The sequence below is a fragment of the Pseudochaenichthys georgianus genome, chromosome 15 (genome assembly GCF_902827115.2).
Source record: "Pseudochaenichthys georgianus chromosome 15, fPseGeo1.2, whole genome shotgun sequence".
Classification (NCBI taxonomy): domain Eukaryota; kingdom Metazoa; phylum Chordata; class Actinopteri; order Perciformes; family Channichthyidae; genus Pseudochaenichthys; species Pseudochaenichthys georgianus.
This window is the reverse complement of record NC_047517.1, coordinates 9,997,364-10,024,021: the sequence shown is the minus strand read 5'-3', so window position 1 is coordinate 10,024,021 and position 26,658 is coordinate 9,997,364. Positions and strand designations below refer to the sequence as shown.

The following is a 26,658-nucleotide window of genomic DNA, read 5'->3' as shown; positions in this document are numbered from 1 at the left end:
CCCCCCCCTCTCTCTCCGTGCTGCTGTCACTTCCTATGAACGGACAGGCTTGTGTTGTGTTTGGGCCACACAGGCCGCGCTGGAGCTCAAGCCGCCTGACTCACAAGCTCTCGGCGCTAGAGAGAGAATGTCACTGCACATTGGGTTGCCTTGCGCATTACACAAGCGCAAACACACACAGCAAACAAACACAGTCTGCGACGTGAAAACACACACATGCTCGCAGACAGAGCAAGCCAAGCAAATCCCAATTTACACACACGATCACACCAGGCTATTTTTAGACGGGATGCAGACTCATATGCAACAGGATAATGAACTCGATGGAGGTGAATGAATGAATGTGTGGCATATTTTGGAATGTTTTGATTGGATGCTGCTGTTGCACAGTGATAGAGTCACGGTGTCCCCACTGTTGAGTTCAGGTTTGATGGACGGAGTGATGTCAATGTAGCCCTGTGTGAATCACTGTATCTGATTCAGGTTATTACATTGCAGTTCTGTAAACCTGAGATCCAAAAGAGCTGTGACATGTTTCAACCATGGATGTATAAAGAGAAGTGGTTACAGCGTTGGAGGCGGGGCCCTGACTATTCCTATGAAAGTTGCAATGCAGTGGTGCATAAAGCCAAAAGGCCCTAACTCTCCAATACAAAAATACCCAAATCTGGGGGATCTGGGCCCAAAGAGCATGCACACTTGTGAGTCCTTAAGCCCCGCCTCCAATCCTCTCCATCCTGGCAGCGTCATGTCTGGTCACAACCTTTATATAAACAGTCTATGTCTTTGAGGAACTAATGATTTTAAAAGGGCTATTCAAGTGTTTGTACTTGGTAGTTGATGTACCTGATCACATTTTTTAAAAATTGCTTCAATGCCGGGTGCTTCATTTTATAAACAATAAAAGCGTAAAGATCTGGGGCCTCATTTATAAAGGGATATACGCTAAAAAAATGACAAACATTGATTAAAGCCAATCTTAAACTGATTAAAAAAAATGCCTGCTTGAGACTCCTCAGTGCACACAAACACATAAGTTGGAGAAATAAATAAATACGGATATGTTATTTAAAACCACCTCGAATATGTTGTGTTAATGTTATGAAATGTTTTCTCATAAATTATGCGGTAAGCAGGAGGACAGAATTACGTCTAAACTGACGCCGTTTTGCATTTCTATAGGTTGTAGATACGAACATGGTTTTATATACCATCACGTTTAATCGTGCTTTATGCCGTTTGCCAAGACTTGACAAGTCGCTCGTAAAACACAGGAGGTATGGAAACTAAGAATCTGACACGGTGCAAGATGTCTTTTTTAGCAGTTCTGTCGTCATTTCCTGCGATCTTCTTCACGCAGTCTGTCAGGGTTAAGTGAGGCAAGCAGGACCCAAATGCAGATGAACAGAAAAAAATACCTTTATTTCAAGGCTACTGGAACAAACTTCGACAAAACGGTACTCTCACCCCGTGAACAACGTCCAAATACGACAAGGAACTCACAAAGAAACAGAACCTAAATACACCCAGGACTAATCAAACAAACAAGAGACAGGTGAGGAGGGAAGAGAAAACACAGGGGCACCAGGTGAACACAATCAGCCAACTAGACACACCAGGGAAACTAACGACAGGAGGAAGAACACAGGGAAAAGGACCAGACAATATACCAAGAGGAAAACATGACAGGGAGAACAGCAAAACACCCAAAACAAGACATACAAAATGTGACATAACACAATAATCGCAACAGAACCCCCCCCTCAAGGGACGGATTCCAGACGTCCCTAAAACACCAAAACAGTCCAATAAAACAATGTCCAAGAGGGGGACCGGAGGAGGGACACAAACTAGGGCCAGGAGGACGGGTTTGGGCTGACAACCCAGGAGCACCGCGGAGGACCCGGAAGGGATCTCGGGCGGACAGCCCGGGGGCAAGGCAGAAGCCGAGAAGGGGGACTCGGGCGGACGGCCCGGGGGCAAGACAGAGTTCAAGGTGGGGGTTATGGAGGGGCGAAGGCCACCGCGGGCGAACTCAGGGGGCCGAGCATGAGGGCGAGGACCGCGGCCGGAAAAGTCAGGGGGCCGAGCATTAGGGCGAGGGCCGCGGCCGGGAAAGTCAGGGGGCCGAGCATGAGGGCGAGGACCGCTGCCGGGAAAGTCAGGGGGCCGGGCTCGAGGGCGAAGGCCGTGGCCCTCCGGGGGCCAGGCTCGAGGGCGAAGGCCGTGGCCCTCCGGGGGCCAGGCTCGAGGGCGAAGACCGCGGCTCTCAGGGGGCCGGGCTCGAGGGCGAAGACCGCGGCTCTCAGGGGGCCGGGCAGGAAGACGCCGACGGGACAACGCCGGAGGCCGGGCAGAACCCGGTGTCGGCCGGACAGGAACCAGTGCCGGTGGGACAGGCCTCGGCAGGATCCCCCACGGAAGAAGACCAGGAGTTGGCAGGACCCCCGGCAGGAGGGCAGGAGGTGGCAGTTGGCAGGACCCCCAGCAGAACCTCCAAAGGCACTTCAGTAGGAACTTGAATTGGGACTTGAGTTAGAACTTGAGTTGGGACTGGAGAGGGAACTCGAGAGGGGACTCGAGAGGGGGCTCGAGAGGAAACTGGAGAGGGGACTTGAGAGGAAACTGGAGAGGGGACTTGAGAAGAAACTTGAGATGGGACTAGAGTTGGGACTACTATATTGTAGGGCCATACCTATATAAAGTATATAAATATAGTTGTTTTTTTTAAAATACCGAACAGATCCTGCATTTTAGCCATGCCTCATTTCGCTCTATTTGCTCTTTCCAGCCCTGTTTTTGCTGGGGCTGATTTTGTGACATAGCTTTAATGCAAATTAGCTGCTGCTGACCACACCCCCCTGCAGGAGAGGAGAGCGTGCTTTGAGATCAGCTGTTGGGCTCTCAGAAGAGGGGGAGAAAAAGAGATCTCCGTCCTTCGTGTTTTATTCTTATATGATTATATAGAGTCATTATTCATTTGTTTTAAAGCTCAATAAATAGCAAAGAATACCTTTGACCGGCACTTTTCTAATTTTGTCCAGAAGATTTAAACTTTAACGGACATGTTGACCGGCGAAAAAAAAATCGAACTGAAACTCTGCCACCCGTCCCCTCGTTCCTTGGAAGAGGCGGAGAGGTGGGTGTTTGTCATCTGCTGGTGCCAAACCGGAGAGAATTACAGTGCTTGCCTCGACGGGGAGGGATTGCATTGAATAACAGCAGCAGGAGCAAACGCTTGCCTCGGGGAAGGAGAAAAAGAGCCACAGCGGAGAATAAACAGAAGGGCAACCATGCGCGGGAAGTCTTCTTCGCTGCTTTTGTGGCAGACTACAGCGCCACTTACAGGCCTGGCATATGTACTACAGCGTCTCCAGCGCTCTCGAGCGGCAATGGCCGGCCGTGGTCCAACCCCACATTCCCCTGATAGGTGGAGAGTTGCCCATATAGGCGGAGCTCCTCGTTCCTGACATCAGAGAATTTTCAAATCTGTATCAGTCTGTATCAGATCCGTTGCAGCCCCGTTTTAAGAGATTTGGGTATGGAGGAAAAGAGAGAGGGTTGTGTTTTCTGACACTTTGTGAGTTCCCTGACACACCGGGGACACATATTCATGTATAAAAGATGTACAAACGTGCATTTTGCATGATAGGTCCCCTTTAAGTATCACTTCCGAACAGATTTGTTTTTAAGTGCAACATCCGAGTGATTTATGAGATCTTTGACAAACTAGTTTTGTCGTGTTATGAATTTAGAATTTGGCGGGTAAACAATTATTTAGCAAACTGGCTTTTTCATATAATCTTATTTTAGTGCCCACTCAAAATTGTAGAACATAAGCTAGCATGCACACAACCATTCACACACCTGTGGCCAATATGCCCTCTGCTTATCGGGAGCATTAATAATAATAATAATAATAATAATAATAATAATACATGGGACTTTTATAGTGCTTTTCATGAAACTCAAAGACGCTTTGACAGAGAATTAAGAAGAAAAAAAAAGACGAGAAAAAAAAAAGATAACAAAGAAATACAAAAGAGATAAACAAAACAGAAAATAGGGGGGGAGGGGGGTGGTCAGTGGTGGAATGCAGTGTTGAACAGGTGGGTTTTGAGTGATGTTTTGAATGCTGTGAGGGAGGAAGAATCTCTGATGGATTGGGGTAGTGAGTTCCAGAGGGTGGGTGCAGCAACGGAGAAAGCTCTGTCGCCCCAGGACTTGAGGTTGGTCCGAGTGGCGAGGGACAGGAGGTTGGCAGTAGCAGAGTGGAGGGAGCGAGTGGGAGTGTGTCTGTGGAGGAGGTCAGTCAGGTAGGATTGGGCCAGGTTATGGAGGGCTTTGTATGTCATCAGGAGGATCTTGTACAGAATTCTCTGGGGGATGGGGAGCCCGTGGAGCTTGATGAGGATGGGTGTAATGTGTTCAGGGATTCGGGTGTGGGTGAGTAGACGGGCGGCGGAGTTCTGGATATATTGAAGTTTTTTGAGGATTTTTGCAGGTGAACCGTAGAGGAGGCTGTTGCAATAGTCCAGACGGGAGGTGATGAAGGCGTGGATGAGGGTTTCGGCAGCAGTGGGATAGAGGGATGGACGTAGACGGGCGATGTTTTTGAGTTGGAAGAAGGCTGTCTTTGTGATCTGTTTGAGAGGGTTTGGTCAAATATGATGCCTAGGTTCCGGATGTGAGGGGAGGTTTGAACTGGGAAGCCGTCTATGTTGAGGGTGAAGTTATGGATAGGTGTGGTGAGCTTGTTTTGTCCAATGATTATTATTTCAGATTTATCGCAGTTAAGTTTCAGGAAGTTAAGTTGGAGCCAGGATTTTATTTCAGTGATGCAGTATGTCAGGATGGAGTGGGTAGCAGTGGAGATGGACTTGGTGGAGATGAGAAGTGGAATTGAAGTCCATGACGGCGGATTATGTGACCAAGGGAAAGCAGGTAAAGGATGAAGAGGAGGGGGCCGAGAACTGAACCTTGAGGGACACCTTGGGGGAGAGGAGCGGTGGGGGATTTGCAGTTATTGATGTAGATGAACTGGTTTATGTCAGAGAGGTATGAAGTGAACCAGGAGAGGGCAGTGCCGGTGATGTTGACATTAAACGTGAATAAGCACGCTTATGTGTTTTCTGGGTTCTGTAGTAGTTGACCGCTAAACCTCCTGAGCTACCGGCGCCTTTGAAGTGAAAATTTGAAGTGAAAACATGGGGAAACCAAGTAAAATAAATAAAGTAAATATTACTAATATTTGAGGTTCTGTGGAAAGATTAATTGTTATAATCTTATCAAAATAATGTGTGCTCATAATAGCAATTTAGTATTTAACTATGTAATTAATTAAGTAATTTTACATATGTTTTTTTTTTACTTTTAATTGTTTTAAGCAAATATTTTTGTGTGTATTTTTCTCTGCAGCAATCCACGAGTTTCCCAGGGATTACTTCACCAACCAGGAGCGTGTTGATGGAGCAGTGGGCCTGCACGTCATCTGTGTGAGTGTTACCTGCAGCACTGTACTGTACATACCATGTTTCATACTTAGAAAAGGGCCAGTGCTCAATAACGATTGCAGAAAAAGCTTTTAAATAATATGTATGTCTTTAAGGTTGATCATGCAGCAGCATATCAATGCAGGTTACTCTGTTATAACACTGAATTATAAATATGTCTTGGAGATCCTGTAGAGCCATCTTTAACTTAAATATTAAAATGAAAGTTATTATCATATACTTTTCAGGAGACAGCGCAGCTGGGGAATATTCAGACCCGGCAGGATTAGCAATACAAAGGCTAAGTTAGCAGCTGCCAGCTAATGCTAAAGCTTATATACAAACAAAACGGATGTTTGAGTTTCATCATCAAGATTTGATAGATGTAGTATTTCAGCACAATAGCTGCAACTAAAAACTCTCCTAAATGTGTTATGGTCTTTAAGGGAGAAAAGGAGCACACTGAAATAATTGAGGCTTTAAATAATGCAAACAGACTGATGCTCCAACAATACTTTGTCTTCATCAGAGTCAAAAAGGACAGAGACAAAACGGCACTCACATTTATATTTAACCTACAACATGTGAACTTTTCTCTCTGGATAACTAGTTGAACAACATTTAAAATACATTAAGGAGTGAATCCAAATATGGGAGTAGCCATTTTGTTTGTTTTCTCTGCTGATTTTAGAAAGCAGATGCTAGCTTATTTAGCAAGGTGCATCAGTACATCATGGGATGCTCACTTTTGCCAGTGATAAACAGGGTTGTTTGAACTGTATCTACCTAAAAAATGAACAGCAAACTCTTTAGAGTGTCTTTGAGTACAGAGGGCTAATCTAAGAGGCTACTTATGATTAACACACACACTGCTAACATCAATACTAGATACTTTCTATGGAATCCATCAAGCTGCAAATTCAGGCTATGGTCGTAAAATGGTGGTCCCTCTTCCAGCCATATAACACTGCTGTCTTGTTATGTGTAGCATCTATCTATAGCGTACATTTGCCATATCTGTGCCAATTAGCGATCATTATAACATTTTAGTATTTGTAGATGATTGTTAAACTTTACGTGCCAGCACTTCTAAAGCTGTTATTTATGTATAAATTATCATGATGTGATCTGTAGATCCACTGACAGAAATACTAAATTTGAGTTGCCACAGCAGCCAATTGAATATAATGCTTATTTAAATAGAAATATACAATGTGTTTAATGCTAACACAGGTTATAGTTGTAGCATCATAAGGAACTAATAAGAGAGAGAGAACAGTATTTTTTTTTAAAGACAATACATTTAGAGCAGCAGATTTTAGTATGGTGGACCTTTTTATTCTTCAAGAAAGGAAAAGGTTTTTTGAGGTTAGTTATAGCAAACAGCATTGACAGAAAATGTAACCTTGTGTAGGTGATCAAATCAAAGAGACTTTGACTAAAAGATAAAACATCTTTACAATTCTGCATATGATGGTTGTGACTCAGGAAGTAGAGTAATCGTCTGGCGATTGAAAGATTGGTGGGAGGGTACTGAATCCAAAATGTCTCCTGATGTCACAGCCATGAGTGTGTGTCAAGGTTTATAGCCTCTGACAAGCAGGTGGCATCACAGATGGGTCAATGCCATATTGTGTTGTAAAAGTAATTGTATTAGTCACAGAAAATGCATTATAAATTCAATTTGCATACCACTTACAACTGGGAAATTAAACATAAATGCCTGTGTTTAATACTAACTTACTCACACAACACTCGGAGAATCCACCCACTGAGCCAAGTGCCAGTGGGGAGCAATTCGGAAGTGTTTGGCAGATGTTAAAGAGAGGCTTATATGGGATCCAAAGACACACTTACTGACTCTAAAGACACCAAAACTGCTACACATGTCAAACTGAGGTCATGTCATTCCTTTTAATTACGTTAATCTTTTTTTAGGCCTGGTTTATGAACGTATTTAAGTCAACACTCTGCATAGTAACCAAAACATATTTTCTGAAGCAATTCTAAAACTGTCTCAAATATGTTTAATACATATGCGCACGTATTGGACAGAGCTTTTATCTATCTGAATTGCAGAATGAACACTACAGATCGGCCTCATATTTCTGTAGTGTGCTTCTACACAAACAATAGCCTGATTATTTTGTGTAACCCAAATGGCAAGCTGTTATAGGGACTCTGACTTTGTGGAAAATAAATATGCAATTTTAATGAACTAACCCTTTAACAGAGGGAATTGAGGCAGAATGTCACTGTCAGGTAATTGGGCAGAGCCTCATCTCAGGATTGCATCCACAAACTTTCCCAGCTCTTTATTTTCTATGACGGCCAATTTGCTAAAAGAAACATGTATTGGTCTTTGTTATCACAGTTTTCCGAATGAAAGACATGCTCAAATACAATCTTTTCCTCCATTTTCAGACAGTCACCAGCACTTTTCTGAAAGTTGAAATATGTTCAACTCGAAGCATTTATAGAGTGTCGCAGTGATAATGTATTTGTGTAGGCCGACCCGGAAGTTAGCATCGCAATGGCATCGCAATGGCTCCCTTGACTAAATGCGTGATTTCCCCATTGGATTAGATATAATGTGATTATAATGATATGTAATTAATTTAGGCACTTGTAAACATTGTCTTTGTCATAGAATCTTCGGACATTCACAACTGGGGTATTTACTGATGTTTTTCAAGACATAGAACAAACAATCTCTTAAGGTTGTGTTAACCACAAACATTTATTTCAGGCTTCTAACCACAAACACGTTCATAAAAGATTCAGAAAAAAGACTCTTTGTGCTGCTCTTTTTCTCAAGGTGGACACATATTAGCCCCTTGATACTGTTTTTATTTTACTAAACCAGCGTCTGAATAAGAGTTAGCAGTTTGCTCCATCTTTTTATTCAATTTGATGTTTTTTTCACTTGGTTTAAGTACAAGTTAAACACATATGTTACTCTAGGTAGATGGACAATGTTCGGCTTCACTTTCTTAAATATCTATGCATGTGTGTTTGTGTGTGTTTGGCCCCTTCAGGCGGTCTACATGTTCTATGCCCTGGCCTTGGTGTGTGACGACTACTTTGTCCCCTGTCTAGAGAAGCTCTGTGAGGTATGCAAACCCGCAGGTTATGATTGCACTTCCATTGAGCTTCCATCACGACTCTTCTTTTAAGCAACTTTAATGTATTTCTGTGAAGAAATGTATTTATTTGTCTTGCTGTCTCTTGTTTCTATATATCTTTTATCTTCTCTCAATAAACAGCATCTTCAGCTGAGCGAGGATGTAGCAGGAGCGACCTTCATGGCAGCTGGAAGTTCTGCACCTGAACTGTTCACCTCTGTCATTGGTGAGAAACACACACACACGCACGCACGCACACGCACACACACACACACACACACACACTCAAAAGCCCACATTAAACACAATCTGAAAGAGCAACTTTAGGTATTGAAGAACTTGTGTTTTTAAATGTTGAAATGTCGGTAATCTAATAATATTAGATCTAATACTATTAGATGATGTTAGAAATTAAAATCAATTTTTTATGGCATAATGTACCTTAAACATACCGTCAGTTTAAATGCTATTTTATTCTGGAAAAACCCGGAAGTTCTCAATACCAAGCTTTTATTCTGAAAATCCTTCATGACGACATCCGGGACTACCACCCATTAGTATCATTAAAGTGGCTATTGACGCCGTTAACATGTATTACATATAAAGTTATGAAAGAGATAAGGAGGAGAAAGGGCATGTGGAAGTAAGCAATGAATGTAAAATGTCGAAATCCTCTGTTTAACGCGATATCGGACACAGGAGAACGAGGGGGGAAGTCCCCTACGTCACTACAGCTCACAGAGAGGAGGAGCGAACAGCCAAAGCGGGAAGGACGAATGCTTGGAAGCTCTCTTCTGCACGGCCACCAAGGGAGAGGAAGCTGCAGACTTTCTCTCCTGATTGAACAATATCCTGCTTGTAACATTACCGCGCTTTTTATTAATTAAAGTACCAATTTTGAACCTTCTCAGAGACTCCATTTAGTCTCCTTTTTAAGCTTCTTACCTGGACGCGAGAATAACGAACACAGCATAACAATGACCAAGTACCATATACTTAAGCAATAGCTCACTTCAAGCCGTGATATATGCTCATTATATCACAGCTAAGGGGCGTGGTTCGGCCCTCCGTTGCCTTCTGCGGCCCTCCGTTGCCTTCTGCGCGAAACATAGTGCGAGGTGGTTGCTATGCAACAACACTAACAGCTACCTAGCGAACATATTAGACAGAGAGCGTTGATCCATTATTTGGCTATTTATTTACATTCATTTGTATGGTGCACCCACTGAAAAACTGTCCAGCATCAGTAGAATGGCTTACGTGGTTACTTGTTGAGGTTGTTCTCGGCGGTTGCTTGGCGTGGTGAGAATATTGCTCCACTTTCTCCGGTCCCCGATATTCGGCTTCCAGCAGCTCTAGAGAGAGCTTTCGCACCTGTGGCCACTAACGGTCATCATTTCTCTGCTTTGTTTCAAGACCCGCATCAGAAAGCTTTTGAATGGTGGTACTTTTCCAGTTGGTCTACCTGCTCTTCACGCAGCTCTGCATGTCGTCGTTTAGGTGCTTTTTTTTCTGGAGATAGGCACTCCTCAATCCACTCCTCCATAGTAAGACATCCCCGGAGGTCGAAGTTAATCTTAAATGTTTCCATTTTATGCTTTGTAAGTTTGTTCCGTAACGGAAGAAATGTAAATATATTTATAAAACTGACAAGTCAAATCAAGCAATCTGATTGGCCGATAGAGTTTTTGCGGACCTCTTTGATTACAGATTTGAAAACATCGTTGCTTGCTTTAAAAGTAGCACACTTCATTATGTCAAACCTTGGAAAATATCTAGATATCCCTGCCCTAATGCCAAAGGAACTGCACACTGAATATGTTTTGCCGTTTGATGTCTATGTCTGGACCGCTGTGTAAAAAGGAGGGTTTCTGCCCCGTTACTTCTCCGCTGCTTTCTTGTTCCAGTATGAAAAGCAAACTGCAGGCAGTTTGCTTTTCAGCCCAACGGTATACTGTTTTTCTCAGACGCGGAGGGATACTGACTTGTTGTGAAAATTAACTTACAATTCTACCCGTGGTATACGCTCAGTATATCACGGCTAAGAACCAATCAGATTGCTTGATTTGACTTGTCCGTTTTATAATTTTTTTTGTTTATGACGTTTTGTCAATCTTTCCATCCACATCAAAGAGTCCTAGCATGCTTTTCATCTCTGGGTCACCAATGACATTTAAAGGGTAATGGAAAGTCTATTAAAAAGGTTTTATAAAGTAAAATATATCAGCCTTATCTTAAGCCACAATTAAAACATTGGTAAAAAGTGTTTAAAGGATTGGAAATTGTGAATGTGCAACGTTGCGCTGTTACTGTTCATTGTATGGAACCACAGAACTCAACCTGGAATATAAGTAGAAAATGTAAACTGTTGTATGTTGAGGTCGTTTTGAAGATCTGGGGCCTCATTTATAAAGGGATATACGCTCAAAAAATAGCGTACGCCAGTTTCTACGCAATGTTTGCGATTTATAAAATACTAACTTGACGGGAAAACGTGCGGTCCTCCACGCAAACTCTAACCCATGCGTACGCACTAAACACAAAAAACGGGAGAGACGAGAAACTGCGACACCGTTGGCAGAAGGAGGAATGGAGAGAAATATGTGGAAAGAATACCAGAAATAAAATGTTACCTCTCATTCATCATATATGAAGAATTCATTTTCACACATTGATTAAAGCCAATCTTAAAATGATTAAACAAACGCCTGGTTGCGACTCCTCAGTGCACACAAAAACATAACTTGGAGAAATAAATAAATACGGATATGTTATTTAAAACCACCTCGAATATGTTGTGCTAATGTTATGAAATGTTTTCTCATAAATGATGCGGTAAGCAGGAGGACAGAATTACGTCTAAACTGACGCCGTTTTGCATTTCTATAGGTTGTAGATACGAGCATGGTTTTATATACTATCACGTTTAATCGTGTTTTATGCCGTTTGCCAAGACTTGACAAGTCGCTCGTAAAACACAGGAGGTATGGAAACTAAGAACACCATATGTAAATTGTACAGCTAATATAACACAACACATTAGTTGTATTTCCTTTAACTGGTGGATTATGGATATATAGTTGCTGATCGACAGCTGGAACACAAACCTATACAAACAAATAATTCAGATCCAGTCATCATGACTCCACTCCGGAGGGATTCCCCGATCATGTCTTAGTTTCTCATCAAGGGGGGGGTCTCCTGTCCCCGGTACAAACACACTGCCTGAGGAAGGCTATGTGTATTTATTTTGTCATTAGACTTTTTCGGACCACTTATTTATTTATTTTGGTGACGATCCGACCTCCATGCTGCTACTCTGGTTCAAACTGCATCCACCAAACAATGTGATTTATCACGACCTCCCCAAAATAACCAAAATCTGACACGGTGTGAGATGTCTTTTTTAGCTGTTCTGTCGTCATTTCCTGCGATCTTCTTCATGCAGTCAGTCAGAATGAATGAAAGGGCGTTTCTTTGACTATTTATAGGCAAATATGGGCGTTACGTGAAGCCCGCAAAAGCTGCACCGCATTTCGAGTCGATTGTGATTTATAAAGGGAAACCAGCGTAGGAAGTGCCGTACGCACTTTCCTCGCCGGTACGCAATGTTCGGTGAATCGGAAAATGTCGGAACATTTATGGACCTATTTTTCGGATTTCTACTATGTAAGCAACCTTCCCACGTGAATCCTACGCACGGCGTTATACATGAGGCCCCTGGTCTCATAATAGCCTACTTTTGTTATAATTATGTGTATTTTGTATTAATTGTTGGTATTCTGTACATTTTCATATCCAGATAATTATTTTGTATTACAATGTGTATGTTGTTTCACAAAGTTGTAGAGATAAAATAAGATTACAAAGGATTTTTTAACTTTATGTGACAGTATACACAGAAAAAGGAAAACAAACAAATAGAGAATTTCTTGTGAAGAGATTTCAGAAATATAACAATGAAAATACCCAAGCTTCAATTGAAAATGATTGTTATTTCTTACAATCATAGCGAAGTTATATCCCCAAAATGTGAACATAATGTTTGTGAAGTGGGTAATGGGTATTTGTGTTTACAGGAGTTTTCATCACGAAAGGTGACGTCGGGGTCGGCACCATCGTTGGCTCCGCCGTCTTCAACATCCTCTGTATTATTGGAGTGTGTGGCATATTCGCCGTACAGGTACAGTCCAAAACACATACACACACACACACGCACACACCAGTGGTGTAGTCAAGTCACCAATTCACGAGTCCAAGTCACTCTCGAGTCACCACTCTTCGAGTCCAAGTCCGAGTCACCAAGGGAGAGTCGTAGTCGAGTCTGAGTCACCCAAGGAGTGTCCGAGTCGAGTCCGAGTCATCATTACCTGTGTTCGAGTCCGAGTCACCTAAGAAGAGTCCAAGTCAAGTCAGAATCACAAGTCTTCATGTATTAATCTTCATGGATATATTTTTTGAAATGTATCTGCTCCTCTACATTGCTTTTATCCTGTCATGTTATACTAATCTGTCTATTGAACTGCTGTGAAGCGAGTTTGGCTACAATTCTTGTAATAGGTGCTATACAAATATAAAGCTTATTACTAACTATATTTAAAATGAGTTACGTTTTAGAGAAGTGGTTATATTTGTATGCCAATATTTTCCTATGGTAAAGTTTTCGTTTTGCACTTATTTTGATAGTAATAAGATCGGGACTCTTATTTTGAAGGAACTTTTACTATGGAAGCAAACAAGAGACAGAAGTATTTGAATTTCATCAAACACCAAATCTATAGCATCGAAAATAATTACTTTGAAAATAATGTATCTGAATTGTTTTGCTCCGAATTTACCTATGTGAAATAAAAATGTAAAAATTCAAGTAAAAAAAATGTGAATGTTCAAATTCTATGGGCATAAATATATCTCATAATTATTTGTGTGAACATAAAAATAATTTGTGTGTAAATATGTGATTTGTAAATGTAAAACACCATTCACAAATGTGTTTAAAAGATTTGCAAACTCAAACAAATGCAAGTGTAAAATGGATCTGCAAATACGCTAAATCTTTTTCACAAATACAAAAAAAGATCTGTGAATATCTCTTTAACATTTACAACTTTCGATCAGGCATTTGTGAATCCATTTTGTATTTGCCGACCAAAAATGCGCATGCGGATCTCAAATCTCTGCTCGTGGATCTCACATTTCTGCTTGTGGATCGTCTTTTTACACACACGGAATTTTGAGACATATTTTCCGCCGGTCTCGGCTAAAATCTACTCGTGTCACTCGGTTATTTTCGGAAACCACGTGATGGCCTGCTGATGACGACATTTCCGCATGATTTCAAAGTAAGAGCATGATGGTTTGTTTAATGCGCTTTTTTTTTTATTATAATGAACAGCGGAACGTTAGATGCATTCTTATTTCACTTCATCATCATCATCATCATCATCATCATCATCATCATCATCATCATGTTATAGTGATACAGTTAGTTTGTGTTAGTTTATTGGATCAATACAGCATATATCGAGCACTTTCGTTGATGTTGAAGTACAGGCTATACGCCACTTTCGGATCCCAGGGGGAGCAGCTGGCAGCGGGGTGCTAGTGGAGTACTTCATGACCACAGAGCGTGAACGTTGTGATCAGCTGTTTTAGCGCAGTTCTCCAGTGAAGGGGAGGGAGTCTCCCTCCGCAGCCGGTTGGCGTAGTTTTGGCACAATTCCGTTGTACAGACCGACGTCAACAGCAGCCCTGTCTGTGCACACGGAGACCAACTCTGTCGTCCGGTAATCTAACCGCCTTCTGGAAAAGCTTCACAAGTACGTCCGTACGCGGATGCGCTTTGTGACACAAGTGACGGTACGCATTTCAGATTGTTGCCGGGCATTCGTACCTGCGTACCAGTTATGTGCACCCCTGCATATACAGTAGAAAGGACACGATGAATATTATAACATTTAATGTAGCCTTACTATGAAGGCTAACCTAAATACGGTGCTTTTCTACAGATTACTTTATTACTGCACTGGTAAGGTACAATTAGGCCGATTAATAAGATGTGAAGTGCTTTGTAACTTTGACCCGCTTGACTGAATACACAACAAACAATGAAGAAAGAGTTTTATCTGGGCTGCCAGCTGCTCCCCCCGGGATCCGAAAGCGGCGTATAGCCTGTACTTCAACATCAACGAAAGTGCTCGATATCCTATATTGAACCAACAAACTAACACAAACTAACTGTATCACTATAACATGATGATGATGATGATGATGATGATGATGATGATGATGATGATGATGATGATGGTGATGGTGAAGTAAGAATGCATCTAACGTTCCGCTGTTCATTATAATAAAAAAAACAGCGCATTAAACAAACCATCATGCTCTTACTTTGAAATCATGCGGAAATGTCGTCATCAGCCAGCCATCACCTGGTTTCCGAAAAATAACCGAGTGACACGAGTAGATTTTAGCCGAGACCGGCGGAAAATATGTCTCAAAATTCCGTGTGTGTAAAAAGACGCTCCACAAGCAGAAATGTGAGATCCACGAGCAGAGATTTGAGATCCGCAAGCGCATTTTTGGTCGACAAATACAAAATGGATTCACAAATGCCTGATCGAAAGTTGTAAATGTTAAAGAGATATTCACAGATTTTTTGAATTTGTGAAAATATTTAGCGTATTTGCAGATCCATTTTACACTTGCAAATGTATTTGTGAGTTTGCAAATCTTTTAAATGCGTTTGTGGATGGTGTTTTGCATTTACAAATCACATATTTACACACAAATTATTTTTATGTTCACACAAATAATTATGAGACATATCTATGCCCATAAAATTCAGATCCCAAAAATTCAAGTTAAAAAAATTCGAATGCACAATTTCGGTGTTTAAAATTCGATGTCCAAAATTGCGAAGCAACATCATCCGGGCTACCCAGACAGGATAAGCAATCGAGCCTGAATGCAATCGAACCGACTTCTGGCCTATCAGAGCACGGCTTTGTCAGTCATGTGATCACAACAACCCGGGAAAAAAATTACGGAGAACAGCGGGGCTCGGTAAGTAGTCAGTTTGTGCTCTTTATTTTACAAGCAGTGAGGGCTTGACAGTGTTTGTATCTTACATTAGCTAGCTAAATGAGTGAAGTAGCCTTGTGCCTGTTAGCAAGCTCCGTAGTTATCATTAATTGAAGTGAATCACAACGTGTGTGTGTGTGTGTGTGTGTGTGTGTGTGTGTGTGTGTGTGTGTGTGTGTGTGTGTGTGTGTGTGTGTGTGTGTGTGTGTGTGTGTGTGTGTGTGTGTGTGTGTGTGTGTGTGTGTGTGTGTGTGTGTGTGTGTGTGTGTGTGTGTGTGTGTGGGGGGGGGGTGGGGGGGGGTGTGACGGTTTGCAAAGTAACGTTACGATCACTTCGGTTAGTTAAGTCAAGTAGACCATGCTACACTATACAAATACTCTTTTACAAAAGCCCTGCATTTAAACATGTTAATGTTACTTTAGTAAAAGTATGCTAGTATAATCAGGAAAGTGTTGTTAAAGTATTTAAAGTAGACACAAGTTATACTATTATATTATATCATTTGTTTTATTGTTATTACCGATGCAAGAGTTGACTTAACTGTTGTAGTTGGAGCTCATTTTGAACAATGAGCTAACTAATGATTACTTTCATAATGGTTTAATATGCTGACTATTTTCTACATTAATAGATGAAGGTCTGGTTTGTTCAAACTCTCAAAATAGTAGGACATGCTGTCATAATTACCCAGAGTCCAAAGTGATACTTTTAAAATGTTAAAGCTGTTAGATAAATGTAGTGATGTAAAAACGAAAATATTCAAGATAGTGTAGTGGAAAAGAGATCATGTTTTAAAAACATGTTACTAAAACAAAATCTCTTGTTTTGGACTGACAGTAATGATTCAAGAAATAGTAGATAAATAAATACACACACATCAATCTGTGTGCATTTGTTGTGGATGGAACACAACAAATGGTGCTCTTACCTATGATGCCTCCTCCAAACATTATAACCAGACTGTATCATTCAAACTATAAGTAACAGTTCTAGCTACTTGACTTTAGACAAATAATTCAAAAGACAAAAACACAATTTATTGAAAGACCAATCTTTATTTTATGGTGCCTCTCCTTTTGTTTGTATTATTAAACCCTGTCAATCAAAAAAAAACTGAGCAACTCAACAGTTAACTTTATATTTCTTATTGTCCAAAGCATCTATTACACTATTTGTTCCCCTCTCATATTCACAGGATGAATGATTAGAGACTTTTGGGGAAACCTCAGCTTTATGAACGTGCTGTCTGTTGCTTTGGCCCGAGAGGGCTGAGGGTCTTTCCCTGCAAGGAGGACCAGGCCTGAGGGAGGAGGACCTGGGCTGGGCATAGCTGTTACCATCGTCACAGGCCTAGCCTGTCAATTAACAGATTAACATTCAGTGTAACTTATGTATATTATTTCGTTTTTATTTAAAAAAAAATGGTGATGGTTCATGCTTGATAACTTTTAGTTCACATTTCAATAAATTGTATTTGTACTCCTTTTGTCCATTATTCTTACTGAAAATGTTAAATTACACATTCACATCTGACTGAAGATTGGCACAATTTATTTGTGACGTTGCAAACTCTGCGGTACAAGGCACAAGTATTGTGAAGCTCATAAAGTAAGGCAAATGCATTTGATCAGCTGACTTTTTTTTGCAAACTTTATAGGCCTGACAATAATCACACTGTGTCTGAGGTGCAACGTAAAACACAAAGTAACACAACAATTAAGTTCCTGTTAAGGCCCTGACACACCAAGCAGTCACCAGAGAACTCGCCGACTGTTGCGTCGCCATGTTCTCCTGCGTCTTGGCCATGTGTCGCACTGAAACACACCGCAAAGACGAGCACGTACAAACTGCGCATGCGTGAGCAGCAATAACTCTCCTTATCAGCAGGTGGCGGTAGTGTGTATTCGTCATTCAAAAAACACAATAACCGGAAGACAGAGAAGAAGAACAGACCGCGTGATATAAACAAACAACAAATAGCGCTTGCGTTCCATTTTCACTCTCGTCCATCGAAAACATGTTTTGTGCGGTACTGGAGCTATCAGCCATTGGAGTGTTGCTTGTGAAAGACATTCTCAAGCAACTGTTTCGCTTCTCATGCACTGATTCGCTAGCTGAACAGCCAATCAGAGTTATGCATGTGACGCATGGCCGATTCAACATGTTGAATCGGCCATGCATCGGCCATGAAAGGCCAAATAAGGCGTGTCACGTCCGATGGTGCGGGACACACCAAATTGAGTTTGGGCGACAGGGCACGCATCGTTGTCCGACTAACGAAAACGGCCGATTTTCGGCCTGGTATGTCAGGGCCTTTAGACTACAAAACTAGTCAGTGTGCAGGTCTTTGTATTACAATATAAGTGTCTCGTGAATGTCCTGTACTGCTCTTAAATCTCATAACATCAGCTTTTCCTTTCCCTCTTGGATGTTCTTCTGGACCCTCAGAGAAAGAGAAAATGGTGAAGCAGTCCTGTCTCTCAGGCATGTCCTTTCCTAACAGAAATATCAAAAAACATATTATTGCAGAGCAAGTGTGTTATTTAAGAAAGAGGTGTTCAGGGGCTATACATATAATGATTTTTTTATTTGAATGTGTTTTTTAAATCCAACAGTGTACTACAAAGATAATAAACTGTTCTAAACTGTTCTAAATTCATCAACATTGAAATAAATGTATTATTAAAATAATATTTGACTGTTATCAAAACTTAGTGCAACTGTAGAAGCTTGCTATTTTCAGTTGTCTCACTGAAATAATCAATTTTAACATGTTTTTTTACAGTCAATATGCAGAGACAAAGGGTCGTAGTTCTCACTATGTTCAATAATATTTTCCTTAAATACATTGAAATGTGAAAGTTGAACAAAAAAGTTATGTTGCTTGGTCAAATGTAAATGTAACCTTTTGCTAAGAAAGTACACTCAACATCACTGATGTGTAGGTGATCTAGTAGATTTAGTCATGTTTAATGGCATGTATATCAGTGTATTTGAGTCATTACTTTATTTTTTAAAACCAATAACTTTATGCATTCTTTGTAAATTATGAAAAAGGTGTACCTCGGAATCCGTGCTGAAGTTCTCTGCTGTTAGGAGTCCAGATCTGTCTCTCCTCCTCTGGTCCAGCCTGTGTGGATCACCTTAAGGAGACTTTGAACAAACAGATGTAAAGTTGCATGTGTGGGTTACAGACTTCTTTACATGCAAACAACTTTTTATCTTCTTTTAAAAACAGGTCATAATATTATTGTTATACTTAAGAAATTGCTGGATATCACAGTCCTGATACTGTATCAGTTTGATTGAGTATTATTGTGTGGACGGGCTATTACTTTGGATGAGTTTTTCATGAGTCAGTCAAATTAATTTGTTTTCATATGCCATATTCATATGTATCACACACGTAAGGGTAAGACACAAACCTATTTAACAAATGCAATGTGTAAGGGAAACTTCTGCAGCAATGGAGAGTCAGGACTCAGAGAGACACGAGGAGAGTTGGAGCTTTGATGTCAAACACTGATGTTTATTACAAGGCCCTCCCGCTGTACTTCTCGGAGACTTCAACCTCCAGACGGGGAAGATAGACGAACTAACATCTCTGTATCCACCTTTGCTTTCTCACTGTCTCCGTCCCCACCAACTCATAAAGCTGGCAATGTCCTTGATCTCATATTCTCAAGGAACTGCACTACTTCTAACCTCTCTGTAAACCCGCTCCACACATCCGATCACTTCTTCATTTCATTCTCTTTACCCCTTTCCAAACATAACAAACTAATCTCTTCGCATCCTGCACTTGTCCGCCGTAACCTCCGTTCCCTCTCCCCCTCTACATTTGCCTCATCGGTGCTCTCAGCCCTCCCTTCCTCTGACTCCTTCCAACTCCTGCCTCCAAACTCTGCTGCAGAAACTCTCCTCTCTACTCTCTCATCCTCTCTGGACTCTCTCTGTCCTCTCACATCTCGGCAGGCTCGTCAGTCCCCTCCTGCTCCCTGGCTAAATGACGCACTGCGTGCTAATAGAACTGTCCTTCGGGCAGCAGAGCGGAAATGGTGGAAATCCAAACACCGTGACGACCTCCTAACCTATCAGGCTCTCCTCTCCTCTTTCTCTGCTTCGATCTCTCAGGCAAAAAGCACTTTCTTTCAAGATAAGATCCAATCTTCTTATTCCAATCCTAAAAAACTATTTTCCATCTTCTCCACCCTCTTGGATCCTCCCAAGGCCCCTTCCCCCTCCTCCCTTCTGTCAAGCGACTTTGTTAATCACTTTGAAAAAAAGGTTGACGATATTCGCTCTTCTTTTTCTGACTCACCTCTACTCACCGCTGGATCACCTGAGCCACCTTCAACCGGCACACTAACCTCCTTTTTCCCTCTCTCTCAATGTGAGGTTCTTACCCTCATTACCTCTGCCCGCCCTACCACCTGTCCTCTGGACCCTATCCCTTCAAACCTCCTTCAGACTATCGCTCCTGATATTCTACCGTTTCTCACCCATTTCATCAACACTTCTCTAACTTCTGGTCACTTTCCAAACAGTCTCAAGGAGGCAAGAGTAAACCCTCTCCTGAAGAAACCCACTCTCAACCCGTCTGATGTTATAAACTACAGGCCTGTCTCTCTCCTCCCGTTCCTGTCTAAAACACTTGAACGCGCTGTCTTTAAACAACTCTCCTATTATCTCCATCAGAACAACCTTCTGGATCCGCACCAGTCTGGTTTCAAGGCAGGTCACTCCACAGAAACTGCCCTCATTGCTGTCACTGAGGAACTGCACACTGCTAAAGCAGCCTCCCTCTCCTCTGTCCTCATCCTGTTGGACCTGTCTGCTGCATTCGACACGGTGAATCATCAGATCCTCCTTCGCACTCTCCAAGAACTTGGAGTCTCAGGCTCTGCACTTTCCCTCCTCACCTCATACCTCAAAGACCGCACCTACAGGGTAACTTGGAGAGGGTCCGAGTCCGACCCTTGTCAATTAACTACAGGGGTCCCTCAGGGCTCTGTTCTTGGTCCCCTCCTCTTCTCCCTGTACACAAACTCGCTCGGATCTGTCATTAGCCCGCATGGTTTTTCATACCACTGCTACGCTGACGACACCCAATTAATTCTGTCCTTTCCCCGCTCAGAGACCCAGGTCGTCGCACGCATCTCGGCTTGTTTAGCTGACATCTCTCAGTGGATGTCCGCTCATCATCTCAAGCTCAACCTTGACAAAACTGAAGTGCTTTTCTTCCGGGAAAAGATTGTCCCTCTCTTGACCTGACTATCAACATCGGCACCTCTGTTGTTTCCCCGACCCAGACTGCAAGGAATCTGGGTGTGACCCTAGATAACAACCTGTCCTTCACTGCAAATATCGCTGCTACAACCCGCTGCTGCAGATACACGCTTTACAACATCAGGAAGATACGTCCCCAGCTGACCCAGAAAGCGACGCAGGTTCTGGTCCAGGCTCTCGTCACCTCACGCCTAGACTACTGCAACTCCCTCCTGGCTGGTCTACCTGCATGTGCCATCCGACCTCTGCAGCTCATCCAGAATGCAGCGGCTCGTCTGGTCTTCAACCTTCCAAAATTCTCCCACACCACGCCGCTCCTCCGCTCCCTTCACTGGCTTCCGGTAACTGCTAGAATTCACTTCAAGACACTGGTACTTGCGTACCATGCTGCGAATGGATCTGGCCCTTCCTACATCCAGGACATGGTTAAACCGTACACCCCAGCACGTGCACTTCGCTCTGCATCAGCCAAACGACTCGCTGCACCCTCACTGCGAGGGGGACCCAAGTTCCCATCAGCAAAAACACGTGGATTTGCTATCCTGGCTCCAAAATGGTGGAATGAGCTCCCCATTGAAATCAGGACCGCATAAAGCTTACACACCTTCCGGCGCAGACTGAAAACTCATCTCTTTCGACTCCACTTCGAGCGATAGAATGACTAACAAAGATCTGCTAACAGAGCACTTATATACTAATAAAGGACTGGCTTATCTAAAGCCAGTTGAGTAGCACTTGAAACGATTGGCTCTTTGAAACCTGATGTTCTTATATGATTCTGTTTTCTTCAAGGTTGTGTCTTCCTGGTCGAATGTACTTATTGTAAGTCGCTTTGGATAAAAGCGTCAGCTAAATGCAATGTAATGTAAAAGTATCGGCCGGAGAAATTCACATCACAAGTCACAGCAGCCAGAGATTCTGACTGCACTGGTGGGTTGCCATGCCAAATCTGACCAGCCTCTCTCTCTCGATAGACCTTTTAACTAGTTTAAAGTGAGTTAATCCACATATTGGGGGATGTTGCGTAAACACCTGGAGACACTGAATCACTTATCTGGCTCTTAGGCTCTGTGACCGAGAGTTGACCGGTCATAAAACTGGGAACAACACCATATGACTCCATTAGCACATTCCTTACAGGAGATAACAGACTCAGGGTTGGTGATAAACTTCAACAGGCAGAAAGGTTAAATATCTTAGGAGTAAAGACAGAATTATTCCCTCACACAATGGATAAGCTTAATTTTCACTGAAGTCACAGATAACGTCATATCTAATATTTAAACAAATAATTTCCTTGTCACTAAAGCATTGACTACGCTATTCATCGTCCTTAAATGCAGGCATTAAGTTACATGTTCCGTTCTCCAGCCACGATAAGGCTGTTTCTCAAGTGTGATGATAATAAAATGAAAATAGGCATTGGTAATAATATTAAAAACAACAATGTTTGGGTCGTTCGTCGGATAGGCGTTTAGCTGCAATAAATAACTCCAGTTCAACAAACCATATTACAATATCTAAGGGAGCGTTATTTCTGGACCATCTTGAAATGTGACGTTCATATTTTAAAGATACACACATTTCATTGTGAGGTTGATTTAATATACACTAAGCCTCTCTTCAGCAATATGTTGACGTTAGCTAGTCTATGTTATGCTATAGTAGAGCATAGCAAATTTAAATGAACCTTAACAATGCATACAGTAACCTAACTAGCAAACTAACTATCTAACGTACAAGGATGACCTTATTTTACCAACCTCGCACAGAAGCCTTTTGGTATACAGTAGCATCCCACTTAATGTTTTATACTTCTCTATTCGTTTAACTTGGATGCTACGCATAGCATCGTTAGCACAGATGGAGCTACCGATTGCTCAAATACTAACCCAACTCTAAACATTCATTAACGTTAGCTTAATAAAAACACCAGTAACTTAACATAAAGTACGCAGGGTTGACTTACTGAAGAAACTGCATTCATGGACGGTCTGTTTTAACCGCAGATAAATCCTATATTTGCATGACGAATAGTCCATCAGGAACCAACACAACAAACACGGCCGAGTTCAAGTAGTGTTCTCCTCATGAGCTGAGCCCCTGTAGCATCACGGAGCCAATGGAGCTAACTGAGCTAGCAGTGAGACAGAGGAGCTAGCAGTGAGACAGAGGAACTAGGAGCAGCAGTCCCGTTGTCATGAAGGGGGAATCTAACTATATACAGAATATGTTTTTGTGGATCCAGGCTAGAAACATGTTCAATTTCTGATGTTAAGTTGGACTTTTTAACATAGGGTCTACGAGAATTGCTCCCATCTGCATCCATCGCCTACAGTTTGCAGCATTGAGCTTCACCGCGCTGTCCAGGAGTTCGCCGCTTGGCTCTGATAGGCCAGAAGTTGGTTTGATTGCATTCGGGCTCGATTGCTTATCCTGTCTGAGTAGCCCGGATGATGCTGCATTGCAATTTTTTACCTCGAATTTTATACACCGACATTTTTGACGTCTAATTTTATACACCGAAATTGTGCATTCGAATTTTTTTAACTTGAATTGTTACATTTTTATTTCACATAGGTAAATTCGGAGCAAAAAAAATCAGATACATGATTTTCAAAGTAATTATTTTCAATGCTATGAATTCGGTGTCTGATCAAATTCAAATACTTCTGTCTCTTGTTTGCTTCCATATTTTACCGGTTTACTGATCAAGATTTAGCCCCAGAAAGCACATGGCTACTTAGCATGCAAAATGACATCATTCTGCATGTTAAGTAGCCATGTGCTTTCGTGTTATTGGCTGAATCTTTATTTATTGATTAGATCACGGAACTCTGATGAGTGTTCAAGACAGCCTATATGTCTGAACTCGATCCTTAGAGTAATGTGTTACGGAGCCTTCTCTTCAATATTGTTTCCACATAGCGAGCATTTTGCGCTGCTCTTTTCCAATGTGGAAGCAGAATGTGTGAAAGCATACAGCACGATGCAGGGTGTGTCTCTAGATATGTTTAGACTGGAATAGCAGGGCCCAGTACGTGAACTCGCCTCACAGGTGCCTCACATGCCAGGATAGAGGAAAATAGGCTCTGTGGCAAACACACGTTTATGATACTTAGACGTTTTGTTTTGCTGTATAATCGCCACACATTAACACCACTTTTTTGGTTTTGAAGCGTAAATTCAATTGCTAGAAGTAGAAAATGAAGACCACAGGCATAACCACTGCTAAGCTAGAGAAGGCTAATGTTTAGCATGAGGACGTTAAGTATACTCATTTAGTCACCTAACCACATATCTTAATTCAGGCACTGCTAAGCTAAAGGCGGCTAATGTATGACATAACAAAAATGTTCAGTCTCATTTAGCCACTTATTAGCTACCCCCTTTTTTAAGGCACATAGAAGCTTTGCACATTAACAATTGGGGTATTTTCTGACGTATTTTATGCCGTAGAACAAAATGTGAAAATCTTGCATGGGTTAACCACAGTTCTAATCTAATCATTGATTTAGAGATGAGGTGTGAGAATTTGTATTACGCTAACTCATGTCCAGTACTAAGTCATTTCTATACTACTACTAGTAATTTCAATACTCATTCCTGCATCCATCCATGACCTGACAATGTGCTAATATGATGTTCTCATAGAATAATATTTCAATGTATTACCCCTAAATTGATACAAAAACTTAAAATAAAACCTCAAATGAATAATACAATCTCTCTCGTCTGAATCAACTGTTATGTGTCTCGTTCCCTGCTGTAATCCTGGGAGAAAGGCAGACTTGAAATTCTGATTTAGATTGCATGTTATGCAAGCCCAAAAGAGACATGCACAAACACAAACAAGCACACACAGGGCCTGCTTTATCCTGTTAGAAGTGCACAGCAGTGAGTGCATTGTGGGATGTACGACTGGGCTGCATGGTTTGGACACATTGAGATTATTCTTTATTTTTGACTGATTTCGCAATTTGCAATGATTCACGATATTGGAGAGATTAATCGTTTTTGATTAGAATTCTTATTATGATGATGAAATGTATTAACTGATAATGGTGGGAGTATTTTTCAAAGATGATCTGTTCCAACAAATTATGTTTTGATAAGTCTGTATAATATAATTTGTAGGTTGGGATAGTCCTGCAGCTCGATAATTCTTCCTTCAAAATGTATATATACAGTACATATTAAGCCTTTAACAAATAGTGTTCTTCCTGCTATTTGAATATTGCACCCACACACACGGATGAGAGCTATGTGAATTTTTTTCGAGATCAGACCAAAAGTGAATTATTTTATTAAAAATAAAGTCAGAATTCTGAGAAAGAAAATCACTTTTGGTTACACCTAAAAAATACATGAATGCAATAGTCCATATTTCCATTTCAATACAATGTTGACTCATTGTGCAGTCTGTCTGTAAGTTTTGGCCTCTCTCTCTCTTTCTCAGGCGATCCATCTCACCCGCTGGCCTCTGATCAGAGACTCTACATACTACACCCTGTCGATCACTGCTCTCATAGTGGTAAGTAACAGCTTGATACGGTCACACACTTTGCAAATACAAACATTCATCCTGCATTCTCTGGAAATATTAATAGATTTTATCACCAAACGTAAGTGGTCCTGATGTGTCCACATGTAATTATGCTCTTTGTAACCAACTCTATGAACATAATTCATGTTTTCGTGTTATACACAAGCCTTAATCTACATTTTCTGTGTTGTTTTACAATAACACAGTAACATTTGTTGGTGTTAGTGTATCACTACGGTAACGTACAGTGTTGAGACTATCGTTTTCCAACAGTTGTCTCCTAAGTTGTTAGCTGTGTCAAGAAACGACACACAGGTGTATTCGATGACAGAAGATGTGTGTCTTCATTTTCCTCTTCACCTTTATGAATGTACAATAATCATGCTTTTAAAAGCTGTTTTCATTGAATATTTAAATATCTGATTTTCACTTCTCAGTCATTTTTTCCTCTTTCATATTACAGTTCATATATGACGAAAAAATTGTTTGGTAAGTGTAATCTTTACAAGTGTTGAATGTTTACAATTAATCAAAAATAAGAACAAATGATTCACATGGTAGTTTATCCAAATGGTGTTTTCCAGGTGGGAAGCTCTGACGTTGGTTCTGATGTATTTCGTCTACATTTTCATAATGAAGTAAGTTTTTTTGAAAGAACACAAACAGGACAAAACAGGAGTCCCCACCGGTTGATCACAGCTAACCCGTTTAATCATATCCGTAAGATGTTGATCATTACAACTAGTCAGAATGCTTTTCATATTGATATTCAGTATGCTATGTTTTAAGTCGGTGATTATCAGTTGGCGTCAGAATGATCACTTCCTGTTGCTCTTTTTTCACATCAAAAGTTCTGCATTGACAAAACTTATTTAGGTCATTCTAGTAAGTCAACTGCAGGGTCGGGTTCTGCAATGTTATTTTTCACAACCTCATTGGTGAGATTGAATTATCCTCCATGGCCACAATTTAACTTTATTAAACTTACATTGTTGTGAAAAAAGGTTCTGGCACTTTCTGAATCTGGAATAAATTGACTTTCTTTCACTATTGTCTGGGGCCTTGGTATAAAGTTTGTTATTAATATTGATGGAAATAAAAAATACAGAAAACTCTCGT

General features: G+C 41.3%; 1 protein-coding gene across 1 annotated transcript in view; it reads left to right on the top strand.

The window, feature by feature from the left end:
• The window catches only part of slc24a3 (solute carrier family 24 member 3), a 149,758-nt gene that overhangs the window by 110,051 nt on the left and 13,049 nt on the right, over nucleotides 1–26,658 (top strand). The window contains exons 3-9 of the mRNA XM_034100770.2: nucleotides 5,419–5,495; nucleotides 8,531–8,605; nucleotides 8,759–8,843; nucleotides 12,697–12,800; nucleotides 25,453–25,527; nucleotides 26,003–26,028; nucleotides 26,124–26,177. Of these exons, the coding sequence (XP_033956661.1) occupies nucleotides 5,419–5,495; nucleotides 8,531–8,605; nucleotides 8,759–8,843; nucleotides 12,697–12,800; nucleotides 25,453–25,527; nucleotides 26,003–26,028; nucleotides 26,124–26,177 (496 nt within the window). The remainder of the gene's footprint in view (nucleotides 1–5,418; nucleotides 5,496–8,530; nucleotides 8,606–8,758; nucleotides 8,844–12,696; nucleotides 12,801–25,452; nucleotides 25,528–26,002; nucleotides 26,029–26,123; nucleotides 26,178–26,658) is intronic.